This window comes from Rhinolophus ferrumequinum, chromosome 12 (assembly GCF_004115265.2).
Source record: "Rhinolophus ferrumequinum isolate MPI-CBG mRhiFer1 chromosome 12, mRhiFer1_v1.p, whole genome shotgun sequence".
Taxonomy (NCBI): domain Eukaryota; kingdom Metazoa; phylum Chordata; class Mammalia; order Chiroptera; family Rhinolophidae; genus Rhinolophus; species Rhinolophus ferrumequinum.
This window is the reverse complement of record NC_046295.1, coordinates 75,696,367-75,723,333: the sequence shown is the minus strand read 5'-3', so window position 1 is coordinate 75,723,333 and position 26,967 is coordinate 75,696,367. Positions and strand designations below refer to the sequence as shown.

General features: G+C 46.8%; 1 protein-coding gene across 8 annotated transcripts in view; it reads right to left on the bottom strand.

Annotated features, from left to right (window-relative positions):
* MVB12B (multivesicular body subunit 12B) overlaps positions 1–23,704 on the bottom strand; it is a 170,825-nt gene extending 147,121 nt beyond the window's left edge. The window contains exons 1-2 of one of the 8 annotated variants that reach the window (XM_033122698.1): positions 23,590–23,704; positions 6,244–6,366 (exon numbers count right to left, since the gene is read on the bottom strand). In XM_033122698.1, coding sequence (XP_032978589.1) covers positions 6,244–6,354 — 111 coding nt within the window. In that variant the 5' untranslated portion in view covers positions 6,355–6,366; positions 23,590–23,704. Of the gene's footprint in view, positions 1–6,243; positions 6,367–6,737; positions 6,937–11,584; positions 11,666–17,789; positions 17,808–18,949; positions 19,108–23,589 lie in introns of those variants that run through there. The other 7 variants (XM_033122693.1, XM_033122697.1, XM_033122699.1 and 4 more) reach the window with 7 other exon arrangements.
* Positions 23,705–26,967: the final 3,263 nt, after the last annotated feature.

Here is a 26,967-nt window from a genome sequence, read left to right as displayed (position 1 = left end):
TCGTGGGCCTTGCTCCATCAGACAGCCCCTCTCTCCTATACCATCAGCCCTCCCTCACCGCTGGTTCCTTCCCACCAGCTACTGAACACGCCCCACACTTTCCAACTTTAAACCAAGGAAAAAAGCCCCGTGATCCCATGTCATCCTCTAGGTACCACCTTCCCTCTACCCTCCCTTCTTTAAAAGCCATCTGCACGAGGCCTCCAATTGTCACCTCCCACTTCCACTGGACTAGTCCCAGTCCACTCCAATCTTGCTTCTGAGCCTGCCACCAAGGTCACAAACATCTCCTTTTTATTAAACCCAATGGGAACCTTTCAGTCTCATTTTACTTACTCTTTAGGCAACTTTGAACATTACTGACCTCCCCTTCTTCTGGAAATACTCTTTTTCCTTCAGTTTCTTACTAATTTTCCAACTACCTCTCTGGATGCTCAGCCCTGGTCTTTTGAGTGCCTCGTTCACGCCCACCCCCACCCCCAGCTGCCCAGCATGATACTCTGGTGTCACTTTGGTCCTTCCCTTTCTCACCTCTGCACCATCTCCCAACAGTCAATCTATTTCTTCTAAGAAAGAGTAGGTATTGGGTCCCTGTGTCCCATATCCTTCAGATCCATCCACTCCTTTCCGCTTCTGCTGCTAATGGCTTAGGCTACCACCCTCACCCTACACTAACACAGAGCCTCCAAACTCATCCACTGGCCTCAGTATCTACACTGTCCAATTATTTTCCTTGCTGCACACAAGTGAACTTTTAAAACTCTATGACCCTGTTCTCCTTAAAGTCCTTTAAAGACTTCCACCACCCTCAGAGTAATAGCCAAACTTCTTCATGCGGCTTACAAGACTCTGTTGTGACCTGGCCTCACCCCTTCGTCCATCCTCATCTCTCACCTTATGGGACCCAACCTTCCAGAACACTGGGATTCCCAGTGCCTTGCACAATAGTAGGTAGTCGGGGATATTTGTGAAATCAATGCATGATAAATAAGTGAATGAGTAATGCCAGGAAAAGTTTCACTCAGGAGCTATTCAAACTGCATTTTGAAGGATGAGTAAAATTTTACCAAAACAAGAATCTTGGAAATATGGAAAAAGTAGGCTTAACAGCACGATAATACAAAGTTCATACTTACTGTGAACATGAGAAAATGGGAGGTTCAGTGAGGCTAAAATGCAGTGAATGACTAAACATGAGACTGGGAGTTACACGGGAGTCAGGTGTGCCAAATTAACGAATGTGGATTTTTGTCCTGTATCTGGTTATGACACATGACAAGCCTCCTGGGGAGAAAGTCCACAGGCACCCCTGAAACAAGTGTGTGCGTCACCACGCAGGCCCTTGGTCTTAGAGTCACGCCTGTGAGACGCACCAGTGACATGAAGTTGGGTGCAAAGCCCAGAGGGACTCCCTCCCCCTCAAATTTATTTTACTCACACTCACTTGAGTGAGAACGGAAATGGACAAAATATCACAACCTTTCTGGAAGGCAATCGGCAGTATTTATGAAATTTAAAATGTGAACACCTTGACCCAGTAATTCTAACCTATGAAATTACTCTATGGAGCTAACCATGCCGAGATACGTACACACATACAAGGACTTAAAAATCTTATTAAAAACAAAAAAGTGGAAACAAACTAAATGTCCTTCAATATGGATTAGCCAAATTTTGGTACAGTTAGATAATAAAATAAGCATTATTAAAAGGGTGACATATATCTACCATGTTTCCCCAAGAATAAGACCTAGCTGGACAATCAGCTCTAATGCATCTTTTGGAGCAAAAATTAATATAAGATCCAGTATTATTTTACTTTACAATATAAGACTGGGTCTTATAATATAATATAATATAATATAATATAATATAATATAATATAATATAATATAGTAAATATCCGGTCTTATTTTGCTATAATATAAGACCCGGTCTAATATAATTTAATATAATATAATATAATACCGAGTCTTATATTAATTTTTGCTCCAAAAAACGCATTAGAGCTGATTGTCCAGCTAGGTCTTATTTTTGGGGAAACACGGTATATGGATTGATAGAGACCTGTGCCCACAATATATTATTATTTTAAAAGTTACAAGAGTATGAATAGTATTATCCCATTTTTAAAATGTTTCTAAAAAAAAAAAAAAACCACAAACACATACACATCCCTAGAGACTTTCTGAACTTTAAATCAAGAGAGGCTGAAAAACAACAGGAAAAGCCAGCACAGCCCTTCCTGAGGCAGACTTGTGGCGACTCCGTGCACAGATGATTTCAGAATGACTTCATTTAGACCAGTAGTTCTCAATACGGGGCCCCTGGACCAGCAGCATCGACATCACCTGGGAATTGGTTAGAATGCAAATTCTCAGGCCCTACCCTAGACCTACCACAGCAGGAATTCGGGCCATGGCGCCCTCCAGAGGATTGAGGCCCACAAAAGCTTAAGAATCCCCCGCCTGGATGTCTGAGAGCAGTCACTGAACGAGGGAATAAACTGTCACTTCTGGATCACTGTGCCAAAAAGACTCCCATGTGTAGGGTGAGGTTCCTCAGGAAGGGAACGGAGGAGGTCTTAGACTGGAGTGAGGAAGGAGGAGAAAGCATCCTCGTCTCTCTGAGGACGAGCCTCAGTTTGGCCGGGACTCTGCAGGTGGCAGTTCTAAACACCACTCTGGGGCTCTCGGGTAGGAAGAATGGAGGCAGCCAAAAGCAAGGCAGATGCTGGGCAAGTAGAGACACTTGGCAGGTCTCGGGGCACGGAAGGGAACGGCATCCACAAGTAAGCTGGAGGGGGGGTTCATGCTGTCGTCATCTGGGGGGTAGCAAGAGAAATGGATAGATCTGCAAAGATCTGAAAGATGAAATAGCCTGCAGGGACGTCTCTTCATAGCACTTACCACAATTTTATTTCACATTTATTTGTGGGATCATTTAATTGTCTTTCTTCCCCTCTAGACCGTAAGCTTCACGAAAGCAGGAAGAGCATATGACGTCACTCACTACTATATCCTCATCTCCTAGCTGGCACATAGTAGGTACTCAAAAAATAGGTTGGATAAGCTAAAAATTTTAAATTAAAACACTCTGGAGTGTTTGATTACGCTTTCTCTGTATTATTGACTTTTTATTTTGTTTTTGCGCCCAAAAAGTATATTATCATGTGAAAGTACATTACTAAAACAGTGCATGATCAAGGAATGAAATGTCCTTTCTGGAAAGAAAGAGTCATCTCATAAATACAGTATTGTGGCGTTAGTATCTGGGTTGTAAACACTGATTTAGAAAGGCAAAAGGATTCAGGTGAAAGGTAGGCTGTATTTCCCTGGAAATACACCCAACAGTGGTCATCAGTGATGTCCAGTTGGATGCCCTTAGACACCGTGACATCCCATTGTGACTTGGAAATCACAGGTTAGTTCTGTGCACAGGAGTTTCAGCATGAAGTGCTTCCCTGGCAGTATGACTCACTTCAGACTGACCATCCACAGATGACAAAATAGCACGTACTACCGTCAGCAAGCACTAGCCGTCTACGACACAGCGAGCGTCGTTATCCCAGGCGCTGTGGAGTCACGAGGACACACGAGACTCACCCACCCTGATGGCAAGAAAGAGTGTCATCAGCTCTCACTCCAGGACCTGAGCGTGTGGCTATGGAACGGAAAGGGGAGGCTATTGCAGAGTGGACTGCAGAAATCGAGACAATAAATGGAGAAGTTTAGCCAATAGCCCCCAGGCCCCTGGCCTAAGAAGCTTCCCCTGACCTGGAGAGAAGAGAAGTTATAAAATTAAATTTTTATAAGCAAACATTTGGCATCTTTTACTTCAAGCAGCAAGAGGGCCTATGCTCATTTTAAAGTGGTTGTGCTGCCCCAGGTCAGCGGTCCATCTGGTGCCGAGCTCGGGGTAGCATGGTCACAGTACTTAAGGTGACTGCGCCCAGGGAGGGATGAGTCCTACGGCAGATGTGACAGAGCGGCCTTGCCACAATGCACAACATACTTCTCAGCCACCGCCGTTTCGGCTAAGCACCGCTGGGGCCCGGTCACCATAAAACGCCTTACATTTTGGTTTGGATGCTGACTTCTCATGAAACTCTGGGTAAAAGGAATGGGGAGTTGGTCTCCTTCCCCCATTCTCCTTGAACTCAGGGTCGGACCTCTGGGGAACCAGATGCTTCTCTGAGAAGAGTCCAGCGGTCAGTACAACGAGATGACTCCGGCTCCCTCCCAGAAGGGGCTTTCCGAGGGAGCCCGGCCACTCTCCATCTCGGCACGGAGGCTGGGTAATTGCCAGGCTGACCCCTGGAGCCTCTTGCCCTGCTCACCTTTCACTATAATGCACGGCACAGCATAATCATGAAATGTGCTTATTAATTTTACTCATTTGACACTGCGCTCTTCTGCCCTGAGCTAGATGTTAGGAGAAAATGATAGGGATAGATTCTGCTCCTGTCACACGTACCAAGACTTCCGGAAAACCAGACTATCCAAGGCCAAGCATTCAAGATGATCCCAAAGGTACAGCAGAATGTGAAAGACACAGATCAACAAAAGAGAACAGCAAGAAGACGGGGGACCCATGCCCTGGGTGTGAGCCCCCCGAGGGAGCCCAACAGGAGAGCGACCCTGGGGCCAGTCCTCCCGGAGACCCCGAGCGCCAGGCCCTGCCCCGATGCATGACGTGCTGCTTCGTATCTAATTCATCAAAAGACACTTTGGCTTCTCAAATCAGGAAGTTTTATTAGCTTCCCCAACAGTTTTATGGCACAAAGCCATACCTAATGATTCTATTTTATGGCAAGTTATACATTCAAACAGTGCTTTGAAGTCAGGCAGCGGGGAAGACTCAAATCTTTGTCAAAAAAGATTCCTTCGTTCTTTCGCTTTTAAAATGTTTATGAGCTTTCAAATAGTTGGGAAAGTGATGTGGAGCATTTTACCAGGCTCCTCCTTCCTCACACAGGACCCAGCGCTGGCTGACCCAACACAAACTGCCCTGTTCTCTGTGGGGGCTGATTCTGCCCACCCCCTCCTCCTGAGGACATGTGGCAATTTCTGGACACATTTTCGGTAGTCACAATTGGGGGGGGGGGTTGCTACTGGTATTTAGTGGGTAGAGGCCAGGAATGCTGCTCAACTTCCTACAATGCACAGGACAGCAGCCCCACAACACAGAGTTATCTGATTACCTGGCCCCAAATGTCGACCGTACCAAGGTTGAGGAATCCAGCCTTCAGGCTGGTTCTGGACCAGGCATCTCGTCCCTCCCATTCCTGCGACATCAGACACTAATCTAATCACCACGGCAGGTTTTTTCAGTGCTGGCTACCGAGACTCACATTCATTCTTTTACTCTTATGTATTCCTGATACAGACTTTCAATGGACAAGAATAAAATGCTGTCATAAACAAAATGAGGAAAGGGAAAATAAGACCTTAGAATCTCAGAACACAGGAGACCGGTGCTGTTTATTAAACCTAATGTTACTTCTAATGTTACTCTGTATTTTCTAAGCTCCACCCAAATCGGAATTTATTTATTGAAACAACAAAGTAACCAATTCCAGCCGTTAGTACTACCGAACACCACACAGATGCCTGCGGAAAAGCAAGGCAAGTTCTCTAAGCTGTGGTGGTGTGGTCAGTCAGAGCACTGGACTTGGGAGGGGGTCTGGTCCTGACTCCCCACTCCCAAGGTGGGGACTCTGTCACTTCACTGCTCGGAGCTTGGGTTCTCCCAGTCAGCAAAGTGAAGATAAAGCTACTTGCCCTCCCAGTGCAATGGTTGAGAGCTAAATGACTTCCTGAGTAGGAGATTATAAAGAGCTGTACAAATGTATGGTGATACATTTATGATATTTATACGTGTAGGACAATCTATGACAACCACCAAGGGTATGTCAGACTCTTGGATCCTTTGTATGAAATGTCACAACTAGAAGTGACTTTGGAAATTAATTAATCCAACCCCTTAATTTTACAGAAGGCAAATATGAGCATCACAGAGGTCGAGGGACTCAGCCATGGAAACAGCCCAGATGGGCTCAGATCTTCTGACTCCCAAACCCGACATTCCCCACACCTTCCCACTGGTGATGCTTTCCCTCCCTGCTTAAGTTCCTAGAGGAAAGAAACACATCTTACACATAAGTTTCAGAGGGTTTGAACACAGGAGACAAATATGTGTTGAATCAGTGAACAAAAGGTACAAAGTAGTATCCTGACTTACTACATCATAGCCTGCTGGGGCTCGGTTCCGAGAGGCCACCACCCCCACTCCCGTGATGGGATCCATTGATGTCTCTGGCAAGGCTTCTGAAAGGTCTTTGACTTCAGGCATGGTGGATTGGTCCTGGTTCCGAAAAGGGAAAAGAAAGCACAAAATTCAAACTACATTTAAAGTGAACAACACAAAGAGTCAAACACAGAACCAGACTCTTGGGGTGAATATCCTGAGCTAAGCTCCATATACCTGAACTGCCAAAAGGAGACCTGACTTTCCCTGACCCTTTCCTTAGATCAAGAATTCAAAACATCATTGGCCCCTGATCGTCTCAACTTAGCTTTGACCACTGCGCGGGCATAGTTAATGAGGACTTGTCCCTGCTCTGACTCAGACCCGAAAGCAAAGCATTCTCAAATCTCCCACCCAGCTGCCTGACTCCTGAATAGATATCAGTAACTTTTCTGAGGAGAATCAGACTTGGCTAAGTCTAACCCCACCTTGCATTTCTCTCTCTGATACATTTTCCTTGTTGAGGTGCAGACTTCCAAACCCACAGCTTCTACCACAACCACGTGTAGACTGTTCAGTTGGCAGAGCTTTGCAAACAAACACATGGATGAACGTCTTCTGGGCACGGAGGCAAAGGAGTGGTATTCAAATCCACACTCCACAGCTCACTGGCTGGTGGCTCTGAGCAAGCAAGGAGTCATGATATTGACAGTTGCAGAGCTGTTGTGAAAACTAAGAGTTGTGTAAATGAATGGCCTGGAGAGGTCCCTGGCACACTGTAGACACTCAACAAAAGGCAGATGAGACTGGCGGGGTCTGGATTACACAGGTCCGGTGTAACTGACCAGAAACATGGTCGGCACCATTCCCGAGAGGACTGGCAGGTGCCTTTGTTGTGTTTAATCCCACAGGTCATGTGGGCATTTACTCAAAGCTAAACACTAACAATGACCATAATTCTTGCTGGACACTTTGGGAGAAAGGGAGGGGAAAATAGAATTATTATTCTGCTGCTGACTGCCTCTTGATGTGACCAGAGGAGACAAGTATTATATAGAGAGCACTGGGTCTGGGCAGCTGGAGTGGCAGTGCACCAGAAAGCAAATAAAAAAGGTAACACCTTATGTAAATGACTTTTAGTACTTTTAAAAGGACAAGCGGTGAAAAAGAGCAAGTTAAATTCCACCTCCTTCTGCAGCAATTAAATTCCACCGGCTGTAGGTCTGCCAGATCTCTCAAGGCTGGTTACTGCTTCTAGAGCAAACCAAACACCCTGCCTAACCAGGCGGGCAGGAGGAATATTCTTAGTTCTCAGCCTCGAATCAGAAAAGGCAGAGGCGATTAACAGTGACTGTGCCTCCTAAATAGGAACCACCACAATGCCGTATGCAAGTTACTCATGTGATCTGCACCCCCTGGACGCCACAAAAAGTTCCAGAAACAGACTTGTCAAATGCAGTGAAGCCAAGTCTCCAATCAAGGCTTGTAAGCACCTGGCAGCACCCATAGCTCAGCTCCTGCTTACGACAAAAGCCAAACTAAGTTATGCTTTACTTAACTCTACTGAAAATAAGCTTCCAGAAGCCCAGGGCAGGGCATGGGACAGCCTGCGGCATCACTAGATCATTTTCTATTTTCTAATTTCTTCTACTAGGCAGGTTTATCTGCATAAAGCACAGGGCTAAGTGCTTCCCGCACACAGTAGGCATGAAGCAAATATTTATTGAATGAATATGCACGCACACCCCCAATCAAGAAGGTTCAGAATTAAATCTCTGCGCCAGCCTGATCCAAACACTGACCAAAAAAGTATCTTCACTTGGAAAATCCCATATTATTGGTAACATGACAATAACATTGCTGCAGTTTGCAAAAAATATTGGTACCTGCTGTTGGTTACCAAAATGCTTTGCAATTAAGAACTCATTAAGAGAATGTACGAATTCTGCCAGTGCTAAAATATCATGCTGTGAATTTAATAAAGAACATGCGAGGTAAGTTTTTTTTTTCCTTTTTATTAAGCTAGTAGTACTGCCTCCACTGTCTATGAGAGAGGGCGGGGGAGGTAAGCAGGGGAATAAAGAAGAAATATTTTATTTGCTGATGGATTCACGTCCTTGGGTTACAATATCCTCCATGAGGTACTGATGACAATGGCTCTCTTTTGCTCTGAAGCACGCTGTCACGTGCAGTCGGGTAAATTCGCTCTTACAGCAACGCTGCTGCTCCCAGAATGCACCAGACAGCAGCCCAGCAGCAGGTTCCAAGATGGCTGCAGGCCGCCCCCGGCTCAGGCAGACAAAGGAGCCGGGCCTGTGCCGCCCTGCAGGATGGGAGGATGCTCCTTAGCACGGCGCATCCCGCACGCCTTCTTCTTTCCTTTCCCCCCAGTTGCCGTACCCTGGGGATCAAGGCAGCCTTTGTGAAATACAGACAAATGACTCCTTGCTACGCGGGGCTGAGGCCAGCTCGGCGGTGGAGGAAGCACCACCACCAGCAAAGGAAGCTTTTAATGAGAAACGCCCAAGATATCCATGGCAGAGGCAATCACTCAAAGCAGCTTGCCCTGAATTACATATTTCTGACTGCAAATTACTTTTAACAGCGTCTCTACCGTCACTTCAATTGACCTTCCTAACAAAAGGCCATTTATTAACTAGCACTCCACGTTTCCTGGGCTGTGTGGAGCCCAGAGCCAGAAGGGATGGCACCTCCGAGTACTCAGCCGCCCAGGGTCACAGGCCAGGTCCCTGCCGAGGGGAGAAAAGGCCATTAATGCCGGCCTGCAGAGCAAACCTGCCCAGGGAGGGAGCGCAGGGGGGCAGGGTGTTTAAGACCAACATTAACCTGTCTGGCAAGAGGCAATACTGGGCTAAAACAAAATGCCAGGGCCTACTCGCCACAAGCCCTGGTTCCCCCCACCCCACCCTACCCCACCCCACCCCCGGCAGCTCCTCACCAGCATTCACCTCTATCTGAAAATCCTAACTGCACACAACACATACTAACACACCTCTGCTGCATTTGCACAGAGCTTTGCAATTATCAAAAAGCTTTCTCAGGCTCCTCGATCAATGCTCATATGAAACCTGGGAGGCGGCCGGGTCATATTATCCCTGTTTTAGAGGAGAGAAAACTGAGGCCCGCAGTTCCCGACACCACGCAGCTGGCAGATGGCGGAGCAGAAAGGGACCTCTGGCCCTCCGCCCCCGCGCCCGCGTTCCCTGACAGTGTTCAGGGAGAGGCCACCCCATCCGCCATCCGATTGAGAAAGCAGTTTCAACACTAATTATATTTCAAATGCCAAAGCTCTTCTTTCTCTAGCCATAGCCCAATAAGTAAACGAGGGGGAGAAAAGTATAGAAAGATAAAAGTAACATGGGATTAATTTTCCTCACACCGCCGTTTCAAGATTCAACATTTCCCTCATAAATAATTTACAACAATAAAAATGAGCTAAGGCCATGTTTGTGTAGGACGGAGGTAAATTTCGGCCTAATGAGGGAGATCTGAGCACTGCACGGGAGGGAATAGGTTGATGTATGGCTCCGCGTGAACGCGATCGACAGCACACAGGGCTCCATTACCAACTGCACGTCGCAGGGCCAAGCTGGAGGAGGGGGAGCAATTTGGGAAACTTCCACCATCCCAGCCGTGGCTGCAAGGAGGGTCTCTAGAGTGAAAGCCAAAAGTTGACCCAGTATTTGAGATGGTAAAATGACAGAGGGTGAGATTACTCAGCACTACAGAACTGAGCCAACCTGAAACTGAGTGGGTTCTCAGTAAATGCCAGGTAAGGAATGAGCTGGTGGCAGCACCTGGGCGTCACATCTCTTGGGCATGGGGACAGTGCAGCAACACTGACCCTGAGCTAGTCCTCATTTCACCTTGCAGGTCATCTGGTCCCAATCCCCATCCCAACCTCTACCTCCAATGTGAGGCCAGGCTCTGCTGGGTCATTTGCAAGGCTGGGGGCTGCAGAGCCTCGCTCTGGGCAGCTGTTCCTGCGTCTGCCCCGGGAGGATTTCTCCACAAGGCGGGAGTGTGTGTGTGTGTGTGTGTGTGTGTGTGTGTGCATGCTGCATGTACATACTAGGACTAGATGGGGTCAGTGAGGGTGTGGCGTGTTTTCCAAGCCAGGAGGATTCTTTTCATGCCATGTTGGATGAATACTATGCAACACAGCTGGGTGGGAGAACACCCCGCTTCCTGCTTCTGCCTGCAATGCTGCAAACAGTGCCTGGGGGAGCCCCCAACTCCAGCACTGCAGCACCTCCCCAGGGCTGCCATCCCAGGTTCACAGAGACATGAACTTGAACTATAAAGCCCCTTCATACAGACAGCACACTGCTCCCTTGTAGACGATCAAAGAATTACTGCAACAGTGTGCTTAATCCCGGAAAAGTCAGCAGTGCTGGGCTTAACTGATGCTGAACATTGTTTCAGAATCAAAGGCGCACCGGCCCCAGCCTGGGAGAAAACTAAGCTACTGTATCACAGTTGAAAACTCAGGGGAACTTTGATATCATCTCTGTTTAATTTCCCCCGCCCCGTGAGCCTGGGGTTTATCTCGTTTTATCAACTCCTGTACTGAAATCAAAACTCAACTAACAGGGCTCAGCCCTCTCTCCACCGAGGCCCTTCCAACAGCGGGGTGGGGTGCAGGCTGAGGAGTTTAAAGTGCTTTGAGGGGGCAATAACTGCAGGGGGCAGGGGGCGCAGCCTTCAAAGGAGGTGTAGCAGGAACCATAACTGGGCCCCCTGCCGGCTCAGAAGCAGCGCCAGCACTGCCCACCAGGGCCAAAGGCGTGACTCGCATACAACTTTCAAGGAGAGTAATTTCAAAGTGTGGGGTGGGGGGGGGGGCAGGTTAAATTGGGCTACTGTAATTGAAATGACAAAACCAGTGGGTTAATTAAGTCCCTACAGAAGGGCGAAATTGCAGATCGGCTTGTTTGAAATCCAAAGTCAAGGTCACAAAAGACATAAAGTGTCCCACAGCTACCAGCTGGGGAAGAGCAGTGGATAAATATTTCACTCGCCGTGGGAAACGGCCTAAGAGCAGGGTCTCGACTAAGAACAGCTGTCCCCCAGTAAAGCTGCTGCTATGGCATTGGCTTTGCCTGTTTCCCAGTGGCACGGGTGGTCTGCAGGAATCTATGCCCCCCTCTGTTGCCCCATGATTACTGGCAACTTTCTGCTGACAAATCTTAAGCAGGGGACTGTCCTGTCCCAGTGGGAGGGAGCCCACGGCCGGCCTTCCCCAATGTACACCACGACCCACAGAAACATACAAGCCAGGCCACCTCCATGCAGCCATGACGCAGAGACCTACCTCCGCAGGAGACTGCGAGCTGAGGCCAGGGTCCATGCAGCACCCAGGCGAATGGTCAGCCTGCTCTCAGGGCCCCTTGGGAGACAGTGCACAGGTTGAGAGGCGTCCACTGTGGAACCTCAGGGTAGCATCCTGGCACCTCCTGCACTTTGGTCTGAACCTAGTGACCAGTCAGAAGCCAAATCACTCTGACAAACTCCGTAGAGTATGGTCAGGTGGCAAGAGGCCACAGGCTGCTGGTAAGGCTGCTAATACATTAGGAAACTAAAGCAAATATTTTTCTAAGCTCTCCTAGATCACAAAGAATTTTCCAGCTAGGGAGCTAACAATGGCAAGCACTTCCTTTTCCCCAGTAAAGATCTGTTGCCTCTAATAGAAGAATGGTGTATAAACGCATCCATTCTGTCTGATGTATGCTTAGATTTTTATTAACCCTTTCATTACCGAACAGACTGCCCATAAACCACGTGAGGCAGGCCTGGGGTTCAGGTTGCTACAGCCTGTACAGTGCAGTTCCAGATCCTGGAATTCACTTCCACAAAATAAATCCGGATCAAGTTCTACAGCACTTCGGTAGCCAAAGGCTGGCCCCTTACAGTCCTGACTCTGCAAAACCAGGGACCATGGCGCTGGTGGGGGGAGTGGCATTCTCCTACGCCAACTTGCCCACAGTGACTACAAATGAGGGTCATCTCTGTCCCATTAGGTCTTGGTCCCATATTGTCCCCTAGAGAGGAGGAGGGAGGAGGACCCCAACAGAAGGCAGATACCCTACCAATGAAAACCATCCCAGGAGGCTCCAAGAGCAATGCTCTCTTGATGTCCAGTAACAAAAACTGAGTCATGCCCTTATGTGCCCTGATGGCCACAGTGTCTGCAGCGAAAAAAATGCCAATATGTCATCTCAATGCTGGACAAATAGGCTCCCAGGCCAGAATCATCAGAACACATGGTTTCGGGTCAGCCAGGCATGCCCACCCCCAAAACTTTCACATGGGTCTTGAGAGTTTCTTTTCATACTTTTGGGCATCTAATCATTCTACCTCGTATGCTACGACTTCCAAAATACCTCCACAGCCCGGAGTTTCCTACCGAGACTCAGAGGAGTGTATCTAGTATCCTGCAGACTCTCGTCACCTGCATGTGCCATTGATACCTCAAACTCAGCTGATCTTGCCATCCTCCCCTTAAAGCGTCTCCCACATTCCCAGCACCTAACAGGACCTGGCACAGAACAGTCCGCAGACATTTACAGAGAGCCTTTGTGCTGAGCAATGACGGAGGGTTGGCATGAGGAAGATGGAAAATCTGAACTCTGGGGCAGTTGTTCTCAAATTCTAGCATGCATAAGAGTCACCTGGAGAGTTTGTTAAAACAGATTCTTGAACCCGCTCCCAGAGATACTGATTCAATGGGTCTAGGATGGAGCCTGAGAAGCTGCATTTCTAACAAGCTCCAGTGAAGCTCAAACAGCTGGTTCACAATCCAAACTTTGACTACAAGACAGTAGGTACTCATTAGATGTTTGATGACTGACTGAATGAATGGAAAAAACCTGAAAGGTAATCATCCCTGGGGAACAGCCTCAGAAGGAGTGCCCCCAGTCTCTCCCTCTGCAACACAGGCCACCCAGTTCCTCCCCTGTGACACCCATCCCACCATCCCACATCTGGGTCACATCTCTGATTCTCCCTAATTGCCCAGCCAGACAGGTGCCGTCACTGAGAATCCTGATGTTGTCCAAGGACACGGTCTTTGAGCATACTGGTGCACACATGCGTGCACACACACACACACACACACATATACACACCCATGCACAGAGCCTTGCCTCTCTGAAGGTTATAACACACTTTCCCTAGAGAGCAGAGGTGTTACGTCCACCACAGTGCCTGGCTCACAGTGGGTACTCAATAAATGGATTACGGATAGATGGATGGAAGGAAGGATGAATGAATGAAATCCTATCATCCTCTCGAAACTGTCCATGTTTCATTGTTGATTATGTGCCCTCCTTAGGGCACATAAAGCAGGCCCATGCAGGACAAACAGCACAATTCCAGGGAGAGGCCATCTGCAGAGGAAGGGGGACGGGACGGCAGCACTCCGGGCAGTTCCAGAGGTGGGTCTGACTCAGTTCCAGCAGGCTGGATGAGAGCCTGGCAAGAGCCAGTGGACCTCCAGGCTGGCTGCACAGAAGACTCCCCAAGGAGTTTGTAAAAACTACAGCTGCCCATTGCAACCCCAGGGTTCTGATTTAACTGGTCTGGGGCCAAGACTGGATCATGCCACTGCAGTGGGTGACACAGCGCCAAATGGGACTGGAGGAAGAGGCTGGAGGAGGACATATCCTGAAAGGAAGGGACTGCAAATGAGGAGCTCCGTCCTTCTCCCTCGTGAGTCATGGAAACGCGAGAGGAGAGCTGCCACTTGAGCTGGCCTCCCTGAAAGATGGAGGGTGCAGAGTAGTGAATGTATCGCAGGCAGAAGACAAGGCATCAACAGTGGCGTGAACAAACACGGACTGTGGGGGGAGCTGTGAGTAGCAGATGGGCTCTGAAACAAGATAATGAAATGCTTAAACAAACAAACAAACAAATAAACAAAACAGTTAAAAACCTGTCTGCACTTCACTGCGATTTCTAAGGTCTAAGCAATGCCAACCGTCTACAGGAAGGAGCACCCCACTGATCGGAAGGAAGAGATTTCCAAGTTTTCCGTTCACAGTTCCTCTCCTATAACTGAATGCTTCTCAAACGCAGGCCACTTCCTGCAGACCCCCCCCCTCGCCCCCCTCGCCCAGGGGCCTCCTTATGCTAGTAGCTCAGTGAGGGGATGGGAGGTAAAGCAGACTACAAACTCTGGAGCCAGAGGAGCTCAAGCTTGAAGCCCAGCTCTGACACTTACTTACAGCTGTGTGACTACGGGCAAGTTAACTAAATTGGACCTAAATTTCCATCCCTATAAAATTGGAATAATAGACGATACTATTTTTTCTACAGGGTTATAACATGTATAAAGAACTTGTAGAACTTGCATCAAAAGACACAATCCACAGAGTGAAAAAGACAACTTGCGGAATGGAAGAAGAAAACGTTTGCAAACCATGTATCTGATAAGGGATTAAAATCCAAATCTATAAAAAAATTCCTATAACTCAACAACAAAAAACCGAATACCTCCATGGAAAAAAAGGGCAAAGGACTTGAACAAACATTTCTCCAAAGATGATATTGAAACGGCCAACAAGCACATAAAAAGATGTCCAACATCACTCACTCATCATCAGGGAAATGCAAACCAAACCACAAAATGAGAAATGACTTCATATTTGTATTCACTAGAATGGCTACTATCAAAAAACAGAAAATTAGTGTTGGCAAGGATGTGGGAAACTTGGAGCCCTGGTGCACTAGTGGTGCAAATAACAAGGCAGCTGCTATGGAAAACACACGGAGGTTCCTTTAAAAATTAAAAATATAATTTCTATATGATCTGGCAATTCCACTTTTGGGTATATACCCAAAAGAACTGAAAACAGGATCTTGAAGGGATATTTGTACACCCATGTGCGTGGCAGCATTATTCACAAGAGCCAAGAGGTGGAAGGAACCTAAGTGTCCTTAGGCAGGTGAATGGATATGCAAGATGTGATACATTCATCCAACGGATTATTATTCAGCCTTAAAAAGGATTCTGATGCATGTTACGATGTGGATGAACCTGGAAGATATGAGGCTAAGGGAAACAAGCCAGTCACAGAATGACAAATACTACATGATTCCACTTATGGGAGGTACCTACAGCAGTTGAATTCATAGAAATAGAAAGTAGAATGAATGGTGGTTGCCAGGGGCTGGGCGAGGGGGAAATGGGAGTTGTTGAATGAGTATAGAGTTTCAGTTTTGCAAGATGGAAAGTTCTGGAGATCAGCTGCACAACAGGAATGTACTTAATGCCACTGATCCGTGCAGTCAGAAATGATTAGGATGGTAAATTTTGTGTTATGTGTATTTTACAACTTAAAAAAAAAAAAGCATCTATAATTGTGGTTCTCAAATTTCAGCAAGCGTATAAGTACAATCCGAGGTTTATGTTAAACATACAGATTCTGGGACCCCTGCCCCAGATATTCTGATTCAAGGTCTGGGGTTCAAGGTCCTGGAATCTGCATTTTCATAAACATCCAAAGGATGTTTACCTCATTAAGAATTCATTTATGTCTCTTTTCTAAAGGCTCAAGGGATATTCTGTTGAACATTTTGTTTTGCTGATCAGTATTTGCTTTTTTAAAAAGTGTGTGTGTGTGTGTGTCTGTGTGTGTGTGTAGAACAATCTCGTGTTGTTGATTCTAGCCACAGACCCAACAAGATGGTCCTCCAGTCCTCAGGGAAGTATGAGCTACAAAGCTCCAGTACGCGACCCCTGGGCTCCAGGCCCACGGGCCTCTCACATTTCAGCCTGGACAAGCTCTGCAGCTCGCCAGAAGCGTGTCAACTAAACCAAACACATGCCCACAGGATGTCCCCAACAAGGAGGTAATGTCAAGCACACCCTGCAGAGTCTCTGCCTCCCAAGCAGCTGGGGAGAGATCTGATGCAGGCAACCTCCCTGCAAACAGAGCAGACAATGCAAAGAAACCACAATTCCCAAGGGCAGCCGGGCGGGCGAGCAGAAGACCAAGGAGAGCCAGCAGGCCAGTGAGACGTTGGCCAGGAAGGGCCTCTGAACGAGCGAGAACAGCCTTGGGGAGAGGCTGCTCCCTCAGGGAACCCAGGCCTCTCCTCCCACAACCTAACTAGCAAAGGAGACTGCTCACTCAACCGCAGCCAACTAAATACAGTCTTCTCAGCCCACCACATCCAGCCATGTACTCATTTGTTATCTTCATCATCGTAATAGCACCTTTGACATTTCCCATGCTCGACTCCAACACCATCATTACTTTCCAGTGTGGCAAGGATGTTGCTCTTTGAGCATGAAGCACTGGGGACTTCCAACCCGCTAAGGCAGAAGGGCCCAGGACATCAGGATTCTGATGCTTCCCCCACAATCAGAAGATCTGCCAGGAAACTGAGAGAGATTAACTTTCAGCCCCCACTGCACCCCTTCCAAGGCCCTCAAAGGGGATCCAGCAATGGGTTTGTTCCTGTGGTTTACGAAATGGACAAATGCAAAATATTGTTGTATTCTTTTTTTATACCTCCTCCCCCTGCATACAAATGGTCTGAATAACAGACCCCACAAACAGGTGTGTGGCTGGATCCCACTTAAATTTAGTAAGGACCCCCACACACTCCCACACTCTACAAGGCCACCCGCACTCACATACATTAGCTCATTCTTAAGCCACTTTTACAAATAAGGAAATGGTGATTCAGAAAGGTTGCATGAGGTTCCATGACTTGCCTAGGGTCACCCGGGCTCCAGTTAGTAGACTGAGATTCAAATCAAGCCCCGGAATCCAAATCAGTGTTCTTTCTACTCTACCATCCTTTCCTGGTTGTCCTGAGAAGAGCTAAATAATAATCACAAACAGATAGGCACTCTGGAAAAAAAAAAAGAAAGAAAGAAAGAAAAGAAACTACTCTTCTGATTAATCAGTTAACAAAGCCTTAATAATGACCACTAACTTTTACTGACCATTTGCCCTTTGGAAGGTATGCTCTAAGCACTTCTCTTGCAATATTTCATGTACTTCTCTCCGTAATCCTATGAGACAGAAGTCATTAGCCTCACTCTACAGATGAGGCAACTGAGGCTCAGAAAAACTCATTAATTTGCCCAAGAACAGAGAGTGAGGAGGAAAACCAAGGCTTAACCTGAGGTCTAATCCTAAAGCCCTTGCATTTAACCGTTGTGCACTATTCCAGCTAGACGTGGGGAAAGCCCACCAGCTGGATGGGCGCAGGGCCGGGAAAATGCCTGCAGCATAAATCAAGAGGGTGGCCTAAAAGCTGGAAGGAAGGAATGGAAAATGTGGAATAGAGATGATTGCAGGCTCAAGTGAACCAATAATTGCCATGTCAACTGCTTCTCATGGGTCTTGGTGCCCCCGTCCCAGCCGAGGCCCTATCTCTCAGAGGCCCCATTTAAATATTCTATGTAAGGCACAATATCTCAAAGTACCCCCACACAATATCTCAAAGTACCCCGCACAATTTCCAGAGAGCAAGAAAGGTGTCACCCATCTCCTGTAACTAACCTTCCAAATACATTGAGTTTTTCAGTTAGTCGAGGCTTCCACAGAGCTTATCTCCTAACTTTCTAAGGCTTTTCTGGTGCAGCTGATAAGATTTTCTAGCCCTGTTAAAATGAGATGAGATCCAGCCAGCTGTCGAGAAATGTACAATGAGATTATATTGAGAAGGAACCACCAGAGACAAAGGCCGCTAAAGAGGCACTGGCCTGCTGTCTGCTTTTGTGGCAGAAAACTGAATGGGCGCTCCTTCTTGGGGTGGGGGCGGGTAGCAGAGAAGAGGCAACAGCCATTTGCCTCTTGCCCTGGCGGGGCCTTCCTCTGTGCCTTGCTGAAGGGCTGCTCAGGAGCAGGGGACAGAAGAGTCGCATCTTTAATAGTGAGAACGGCTGATAATTTAGGAAGCGTTGTGTGTTGGTAACAAAGGGGACACAGACGCTCATGGCTCTGCCTTCTTCACCTGGGCCCGTCTCTGGGGATTTGATGCCCCCTGGTGCTAGGCCACACCTCTCGTCCCAGCCCCTGACTCCGGGCCTCACTCGAACTTAAGTTCCCGCGGGGTGCTCATCCACACGCCCCGATCCTGCCAGGAAGAATACCCTGGATCTCCAGTGCCCAGGCCAGGCTCCTCACCTTGCAGACAGGTGCCCTGGCATTTGGGTGCCCTCTTTGCTGTGCCCAGGTAATAGATGAGGCCACACCCCAGATGATGCCCGAGGCTCAGGTGCACGCTGGTTTGCACCCACGTGGCCACAGAGAGCTGGACCCCAGGCCACGCCAAACGACTGCCCCTGTCTGTGCCAGGTGGCCGCGGCGGCCAGGGCACAGGTGAGCCGCCTCACCTCTCACACAGGCGAGGTGGGCTCTAGGGAGGCCCTCACCTGCCCGGCCCTGGGGGCGCTGCTGGCGCTGGGGTCCCCGCGCTCCGTCCCGCCTGCCCGCGCAAGGCCAAGCCGGGACGCGTCGCCGCGGCGCGCAGGGCCAGGCAGAGGCCGCCAGGCCTGTCCCCGCGGCGGGCCGGGCACGGAGCCCGCAGGCCTCGGCTCAGCCCGGCTCCGCCCGCCCGCCCGCCCCTCGGCCCGGGGCCCGCGCCCGCCCGCCCGCCCGCCGGGGCAGCAGGGCCGGCTCGGCCGAGCCTCCGCGGCGCCCGGCCCGCGCGGCCTTACTTAACTGTTCCCCGCTGGGGCGGCGGCGGCGGAGGCTGAGGCGGCGGCGGGTCCCGGCTCCGTCTCACGCAGAAGCAGCTTCTCATCGCCCGGGCGGCGCGGGAGGGGCCGGGCCCGGGGCCCAGGCGGCGGGGCCGGCGCCGCAGCTCGAGCGCGAGCCTCACCGGGAGCGGCGGCGGCGGCGGCGGCGGCAGGGGCGGGGCGCGGCCTGGCGGCGGCGGCGACAACAACGTCGGCTTTCCCTCGGCGGGCCGCGGCGGCGGGCCGGGCTCCGGGCCTCCCAGCTCTGGCGCTGGCTCCGGGGGAGGCGGCAGGCGCCCCGGGCTGGCTCGGGCGGGAGGAGGGAGCGGGAACCCTGGCGTCCGGAGCTCGCGCCGCCGCTCCGGCCGGCACCCCGCCTTTCCCTCCGGCCTCACCCACGGCGGGCACGCCGACCCGGGCCTCACCGAGCCCGCAGGCGGCCCCCAGTCCAGCCTCAGACCCCCGGGAGCCCCAGGCCTCTTGGAGGCTGGGACGCCAATTATCCCCTCCCCCAAGTCGGTCTCCTGCAGGGACCTGCAGCCCGCTCAGCACTCCTAGGCCTCGCTGTATCCTAGACCAGTCCTAACGTACTGCCTCAGATCCCTGGAAGCCACCAAGCCTCTTGGAGCCCTGGATAACCGTTACACACACACATACATACATACACACACGCACACGTGCGCGCACACACACACACACACACACACACACACACACAGTGGGCCTCTTGCAGGAACGCCTGGCCCACCTAGCCCTCCTAGACTTGACTGAACCCCAGGCCAATCCTTCAGCTCAGCTCACGCCAGTTCAGGGCGGCCCACTGCCCACCTGACCCAATACAAGCTTAGTCAAGCCCCAGACTCCAGTGCTAATCCCAGGCCTCTCAAACTGACCCCAATCTCCTAGCAATTTTCCACCTCCCCATATGATGGGCAAATGATTTACCCACAGAGCCCTAGGGCCAGGATTATGGGGCTAGCCTCAGGGAAGCAACTAGAGGGAGATGTTTAAGCAGAGGTGCTGCCATACAGTGTAGTACTTGGGTAAGGTACAAGCCAGAGGATGAAAATGATGCTGGATGAGGAGTAAGGTCCAGAGCTTGACCCTCACTAGGGTGACTGGTAAGAAAGGCAAGAGCAGACTGCACACTTAACCAAACATACCCTACGCTGCCCAAGAAAGGCACCCCCAAGCAGAGGCCAGCGTGCTGTGTGAAAAGACTCAGGTCAGAAGGCTGGAGCATTTGGAGCTGAGGATGATACAGGAGTGCTCAGCATCAGTGTGCTAATGTATCAAGTCTCATTTTCACACATTCTAGGCTTTTCAAAAATAGCTGTTTGATCCTAAAGAAAAGGGTGCCAGGCAGAACTGGCTGTTGGGGAAAAGGTCCTGTGGAGAAGCCATGCAAGTATGTACATTCCAAATGTCTCTGTCATTCAAATGCCACTGGTTCAGGTGGTTTTACAGGCAAGTTCTATCAAACAATTTAGGGACAGACATTCCCTATGTTATTTAAACTGTTACATACAAAAAAACAAACAAAAAAAAAGACAAAAAAGTTTCCATTTCATTTACCAAGTTTAGCATAACCCTGATACCAAAATCCAACAGAGACAACACCAAAAAGAGAACTGCAGATCTCTATAGAACACTAGCTCCAGGAGAATTTAATATATACTTTTTGCAGTCCAATAATTTGAGAAAGTGCTGCAAGCCATTTATAGTCTACCTTTTGGAGAATCCCAATAAGTATTAATATGTTAAGGTCTATATGAAGTCCAGGAGTAAAGAAACCTGTTTAACCTGGCATTTCCCAAACTTATCTGAGCCAGAACCGGAAGTTTACCAATTCATTTCCAACACATAAATCACTGCTCTAGACCGATCCCCTTAAGTATATAGTAGTTGTAAAATTACTACATGAAATTTTAGCAATTTGAATCCAGCTTGCTGTAAAACAAGTCAAAATGCACCATGACCAAGCAAGATTTATTCCAAAAGTACAAGGATAATTTAACATTAGAGAACCTGTAAATTCATCACCTTGTTAAAGGAAAATAAGTCACAGGACACCCGTATTAGCAACAGGATAGATGCTTTAAAAGTATTTAATAAACTTGAACTAACAAATTTTTAAAAACCTCTTAGTAAGCTACAAAGAAAATGTAAACTTTTTAACATGACAAAGTTTATTTATCAAAAGCCATCAATAAGCTTTTTAATGGTAAAACACTAAAAGTATTCTTATTTAAGCAAAAAAAAAAAAAAAAACCCAAAAACAAAAAAACAAAACAAGGATGCCTGCTATGATTGTTAAAAACCGAAGCCAATGCAATAAAATAAGAAAAATAAGTAACAAATACAAATATTGGAAAGGAGGAGATAAAATTGTTATTATTTGTTCATGATTTAAGTGCACACCTAAAAATAAAAATTGAAGAGAATCAACTAAAAATTTTAGAGATTTTGGTAAAGTGACCAGTTATAAGATAAGCATCAAAATTAATGGCTTTCCTAAATACTGAGGGGAAAGCCCTCTTTTCCATATAGAGAGATTTCCATTAGCATAAGACTCTTGGTCTCTCCACCCTGGGGAGCATGAGTGACTTCCCTGATTAGTGAGTTTGCAAGAAAAAACTGGACAAGAATAGATGCTTGTGAGTTCTCTTTTTGGCTTTGGCTGATTATAGGTAGCAAATATTTTTATGTTCTGTCCACCATGTGGTAAGTGGACCTGTTTCTGGAGCAGGAGATAGTATTGTCCAGTACTGCCTGCTCTTACAGAGTTAAATCTCTCCAATTCAGGGGGGAAATATAGCAAGTCACTTGGCAACAGCTCAAAAGCTACATCTTCCAGTCAGCTTTATTAGTGAAGAAGTTTATTTCCTATGTCTATTTCCTGTATCTATGCCTCAGTTTCTTCCAAACTCAGAAGAGGGAGCAAGGTATTATTTATAGGAGCCCCTAAATACAACATCAAATACATTAAATACCAGTACTTTCCATTTAGAAAGTATGATTTTAAAAAAAAGATTATATTCACATTAGCAATGAACGCTATAACATACCTAGGTATAACCTTAGCAAGAAATGGCAAGGCACATAAAAGAAGTGCTTAATAAATGGAAAAACATAACAAATCCCTGCTCAGGAAATCTCAATATTGCAAAGATGTCATATCTCCCCAAATAAATTTATAAATTTAGTGGAATGCAAATCAAAGAACCAATATGATTTGGGGGATGGGTTACAATGGAACATGACAAGTTATCTTCATAAATGAATATGGAAAAAAATCCAGGAAAATTTTGAAACTAATTAATTGTATTAATATTATAAGAATATTAAATTAATAATAATAAATATAAAATATATAAACGTTACCTTATATTTTATTATCTGTTAGCGCAGTATTGTGCGTAGGAATATATACTTTTATCGCATGTTATGTTCCCTATTTATGAATGCTTTAGTTTTGTCCACTGATCTATTTGTACATCCCTAATACTCTACTCCAAACTATATTATCTTGCCTAGACTATTTCAATAATTTCTTTACTGGTCTCCTGGCTTTGCTTCCATCCAAACAATGGAAAATAGCAACCAGAACGATCATTAAAAAATAATAAAACGCAGCAAGTCACTCAGTTGCTTAAAGCCCTCCAATGATTTCCCATACAATAAAATAAAATTCAAATGCTCCAACCTGACCTACAAGATCTTGTGTTGTCTGGACCTTGCCTGCCCCTCTGCCTCTTAGCAGCTCTAGCCCCATTGATTTCCTTTTAGATTCTTAAACATCAAAGCCCTTTCTTCCTTGGGGGGATTTCACCTAGAGCACTCCTCTCTATCTTTACAGGGCCTCCCATCCTTACACTCTCAGTTTCAATGTCACCTACTTGGAAGCCTTCACCAGTCATCTATCTAAGTAGGTTCCTGTTGTTTTCATATGGCATCAGTTCATTTCCCACTTATTACTCATCACAATTTGTAACTACCTACTATTTGTTTACCTGTTCAACTGTCAGTCTTCCCACCAAACTAAAAGCTCCACAAAGGTACCTGTTCATCAAGCATAAATGTGCCACATGTAGTAGCCCCTCAGTAAACACTTGTTTCATAGACAATGTGTCAAAATTTCATATGTGCATACCCTTTGTCCATGTCTAATAATTATCCAAAGTAATCAGGCAAGTGCACACAGATGTATGTTCAAGGATAATTATTTCAGCATCGTTGATAATGAGAAAATATTGGATATATCCTAAATGTCTAGCAATAGAACAGTGAGTGGTTTTAAAGAAAAGCTGTACTGACATAGAAATATACCATAGTTATTTTGTTAAGTAAAAAAAAGCAGGTTATAGAACAGAATGTATTCTATCAGTCCATTAATTTTATATTTAATTGTGACTATGTGCATTCATATATGCATAAAATACTTGAGAAAATGTATACCAACATTAACAGTTTAACAGTGGCTATATCTGGGGGGGGGGGGTAGAGATTTTTATTTTCTATTTCAGCATATCTACATATTTTAGCATGTCTTTGAAAAATGCTATTTCTAAGTAACAGTACACCCAACAATAGTGGTTTGACCAAGAGGCTCTACTTACTTTACAGGCCAGCAGTTCTCTACCTCGGTCTTCTTGTTACAGGAGAATGAAGACATTGAGAACACATCCTTCCATCCTTTGCTGACATTCTCAGATGGCTGTCTTTTATGCTCATGCTTGTTGCTTCATGGGCACAGAGGCTCCTGTAGCTTCAGATGTCATGGCCTCCTCTTTCATGGCAGGAAAGGAGGTGGGAAGCAAAATCTTCCCCAGAAACTCCCCTAGCAAACCTGCTAAGGTCCCGTCGGCCAGAAATGGGTCACATGACCACTCCTAACTGCAAAAGAGGGTAGGAAATGGTTCTCTTCATCACGGTCACCTCCTGAGGCTGGTCAGATTGCCAGGTCAATAAAAACCACCATTTCCTTGTAAAACACTGTGGCGGTTTCTCAAAAAAAAAATTAAAAACAGAACTACGATGTGATCCAGCAATCCCTCTTGTCAGTATATATCTGAAGGAAATTAAAGCAAGATCTCGAAGAGACATCTGCTCCCATGTTCATTGCAGTGTTAGTTACAATAGCCAAGACATGGAAACAACCTAAGTGTTTGTCGACACATAGATGGATAATGAAAATGTGGGAGATATACACAAAGGAATATTAGTCAGCCATAAAAATGAAGTAAATCCTGCCCTTTGTGACAACATGGATGAAGCTTGAGGACATTACGCTAAGTGAAGGAAGTCAGACAGAGAAAGATAAATACTGTATGAGCTCACTTACATACGGACCCTAAAAATACCGAACTCATAGAAACAGAGAAGATTGGTGGTTGCCAGGAGTCGGGGTGGGGGCAATGTGGGGAGATGCGTGGAGACGGTCAAAGGGCACAAACTTCCTCTTATAAGATGAATAAGTTCTGGGGTTCTAATGTGCAGTCTGGTGACTATAGTTAATAATACTGTATTGCATATTTGAAAGTTGCTAAGAGAGTAGACCTTAAAAGTTTTCACCACCAAAAAAATTTAAAAATGTAACCATGTGAGGTGTTGGATATGTTAACTATCCTTATTGTGGTGATCATTTCACGATGGTCTATATGTATATCAAATCAACATGTTGTATACCTTAAACTTACACAATGTTATGTGTCAATTATAGCTCAAAAAAACTGCAGAGAAATAAAAAACAATCACTGTTTCCTTATCAGGGAGGAAGGCAGTCAAAATTTAAACACTTTTAAATAATGAACATATATAACCTTTATAATCAGGAAAAAAACGTCAGTGTATTTCAGGCATAAGGAGACCCCAGAGGGTGTCCAATGCCTCAAACAGTATTTGTCCTGAAAGAGGTGGGTAAAATGTGGCCAATAGTTTGGAGAGCAGGTCCTCACTGCTTACCAGGTCTCACCCGTGCAGGTCAAGCACCAACTCGGGTAGCCTCCTGAACCTGAGATTTCTACTGCTCACGTTTCTCCTCCGTGGTCCTCTTTAAAATCTCTCTCAATTAAAAAACCTCATCAGTTATTCGCCTTGCTGGCTAGACAGAACTGTTTCCTGGTCTGAAGAGTGCTGTGGTCTGATCTGCGCTCTCAGATTGCACACAGATGCTCATAGGAGCATGAGGCAGGCAGGTAGGATTAACATGCTTGTGGGGCAGGTGTGTAAATGTGGCTGGCTCTTTTTCACAAGAATTTGACTGGAAGGATGTGAAAAATAAACACAGAATAACCACAAACAGTGCTGTTGAAACCAAAAAACCATAACCACGTGCAGAATTGCTTTTATTATGCGGAGGCACCACATAATGACAGACCCAAGTTGTAATTCTTTCCATACCCTCCCTCATCAAGAGAAGCTTGACTCGAAGAGCTGACACAAAGAAGACACTGAAGAAAAAAGCTACTTCCTTTCCTTTAGACTATAAGCTTCATGAAGGCAGGCACCATAGGAGTCTTATCTCCAGGACACAGTAGGGCCCTGACAAACATTTCTTAAATGAATAATGTTAGTTCTCAATAACTGTTGTTAGAAATCATGATAACTTCCACTCACAGGGCACGTCCTCTGTGCCAGGCCCTTCTGCATAAATTATTTCACTCAATATCAACATCGATCCTGGGAGGCAGCATTGTGTAGTAAGTGGGGGTTGGAGGCATCAAACTCCAAAGCAAATGCTTGCAACTTAGTTCTACAAAACTCTTGGACAGGCTTTCTGGAGTTCTGGAGAACCTTCTGATGACGGCGCCCTGCTATTCTACGGATAACAGTGCTCCTTCAATCCCTCAATGGGAGTCCTGGCCAGGCTACTGGATTTAGAGATGAACGAAGTCATTTTTTTCGCTCAAGATGCTCACAGTCTGGAGGGGATTCAGATATTGTTGGTCCCCGAACATTTGGTTGTTAGTAACAGAAATGCACTCAAACTAGCTTGGGCAAAAAGAATTTATGGAACAAACGAGGATTCTCATGAAAGCAGTAACAAGGCAGGAAAATGCCAGAGCTTTTCCAGGGCCACACAGCTTCCTGGTACTCCACCTCCTTCTGAGTCTGCCTCTGTTCTCTGCCCTTTCTAACAGACCACTTTTTCCTTCTCCTTCCTGTCCACGATCAAACATGGTGGCCTCTCAGCCCCCATCTATGTCATGTGACCCGCGTCCACTGACAAGCGTCTCTAAGCCCTAGTTCCAGACAGATGGGGAGAGAATCTGATATGCCCAGCAATGGTGAGGCCCAAGCTGGCCCCAATAAACTGGGCTACAGAGCAAGGTCACACCTATTTACCTACTCCCATGTGCCACGCACTGTCCTTGGCAAATATTTTCTCCCAATCCGTGACTTGTGTTCTTATTCTCTTGATGCCATGGATTTTTAATGGAGAAACTTAAAAATGCAAAGCCAAGAAGGTCACCCTCTATTTTTGCTGTTTGTTTGTTTTCTTGTTTTGCTTTGTATCATGTCTTCCCTGAGGTACTAAGCCTTGGGAAAAAGGTTTTAAAGAGGGAAGAAGCTCAGGTTGAGGTGCTAGAAGGAATTACCAAGGAAAAAACACACTGGGTAATCTTTCAAAATATTTGTCAGTTGCACAGGTATCATACTATGGTGCGAAGTAATTTGCCCAAGGGTATCAATACACATAGTCAAATTGCTATTGTAATGGTGAGAATAGAAATATTCATTCATCCAGGAAGAAGCTACCAAGGAGAAAGATGTATCCGTGGCCCTTGAAAAATGAGGAGCAGTCAGTAAGCAGGCAAAGGACGAAAGTTGTGCAAATATGCAGTTAGAGGAGGGGGAGAGGTTTGCTGGAGACGCTGTGAGGGGTGCATGGCTGCGAGGAGAAAGAATGAGGTTAAGTGGTGGGCAAGACCAGCTGGAAGGGTCTGGTAGTGAGGATCAGAACGAGGGCCTTTGGGAGCCACATCCCACATAAT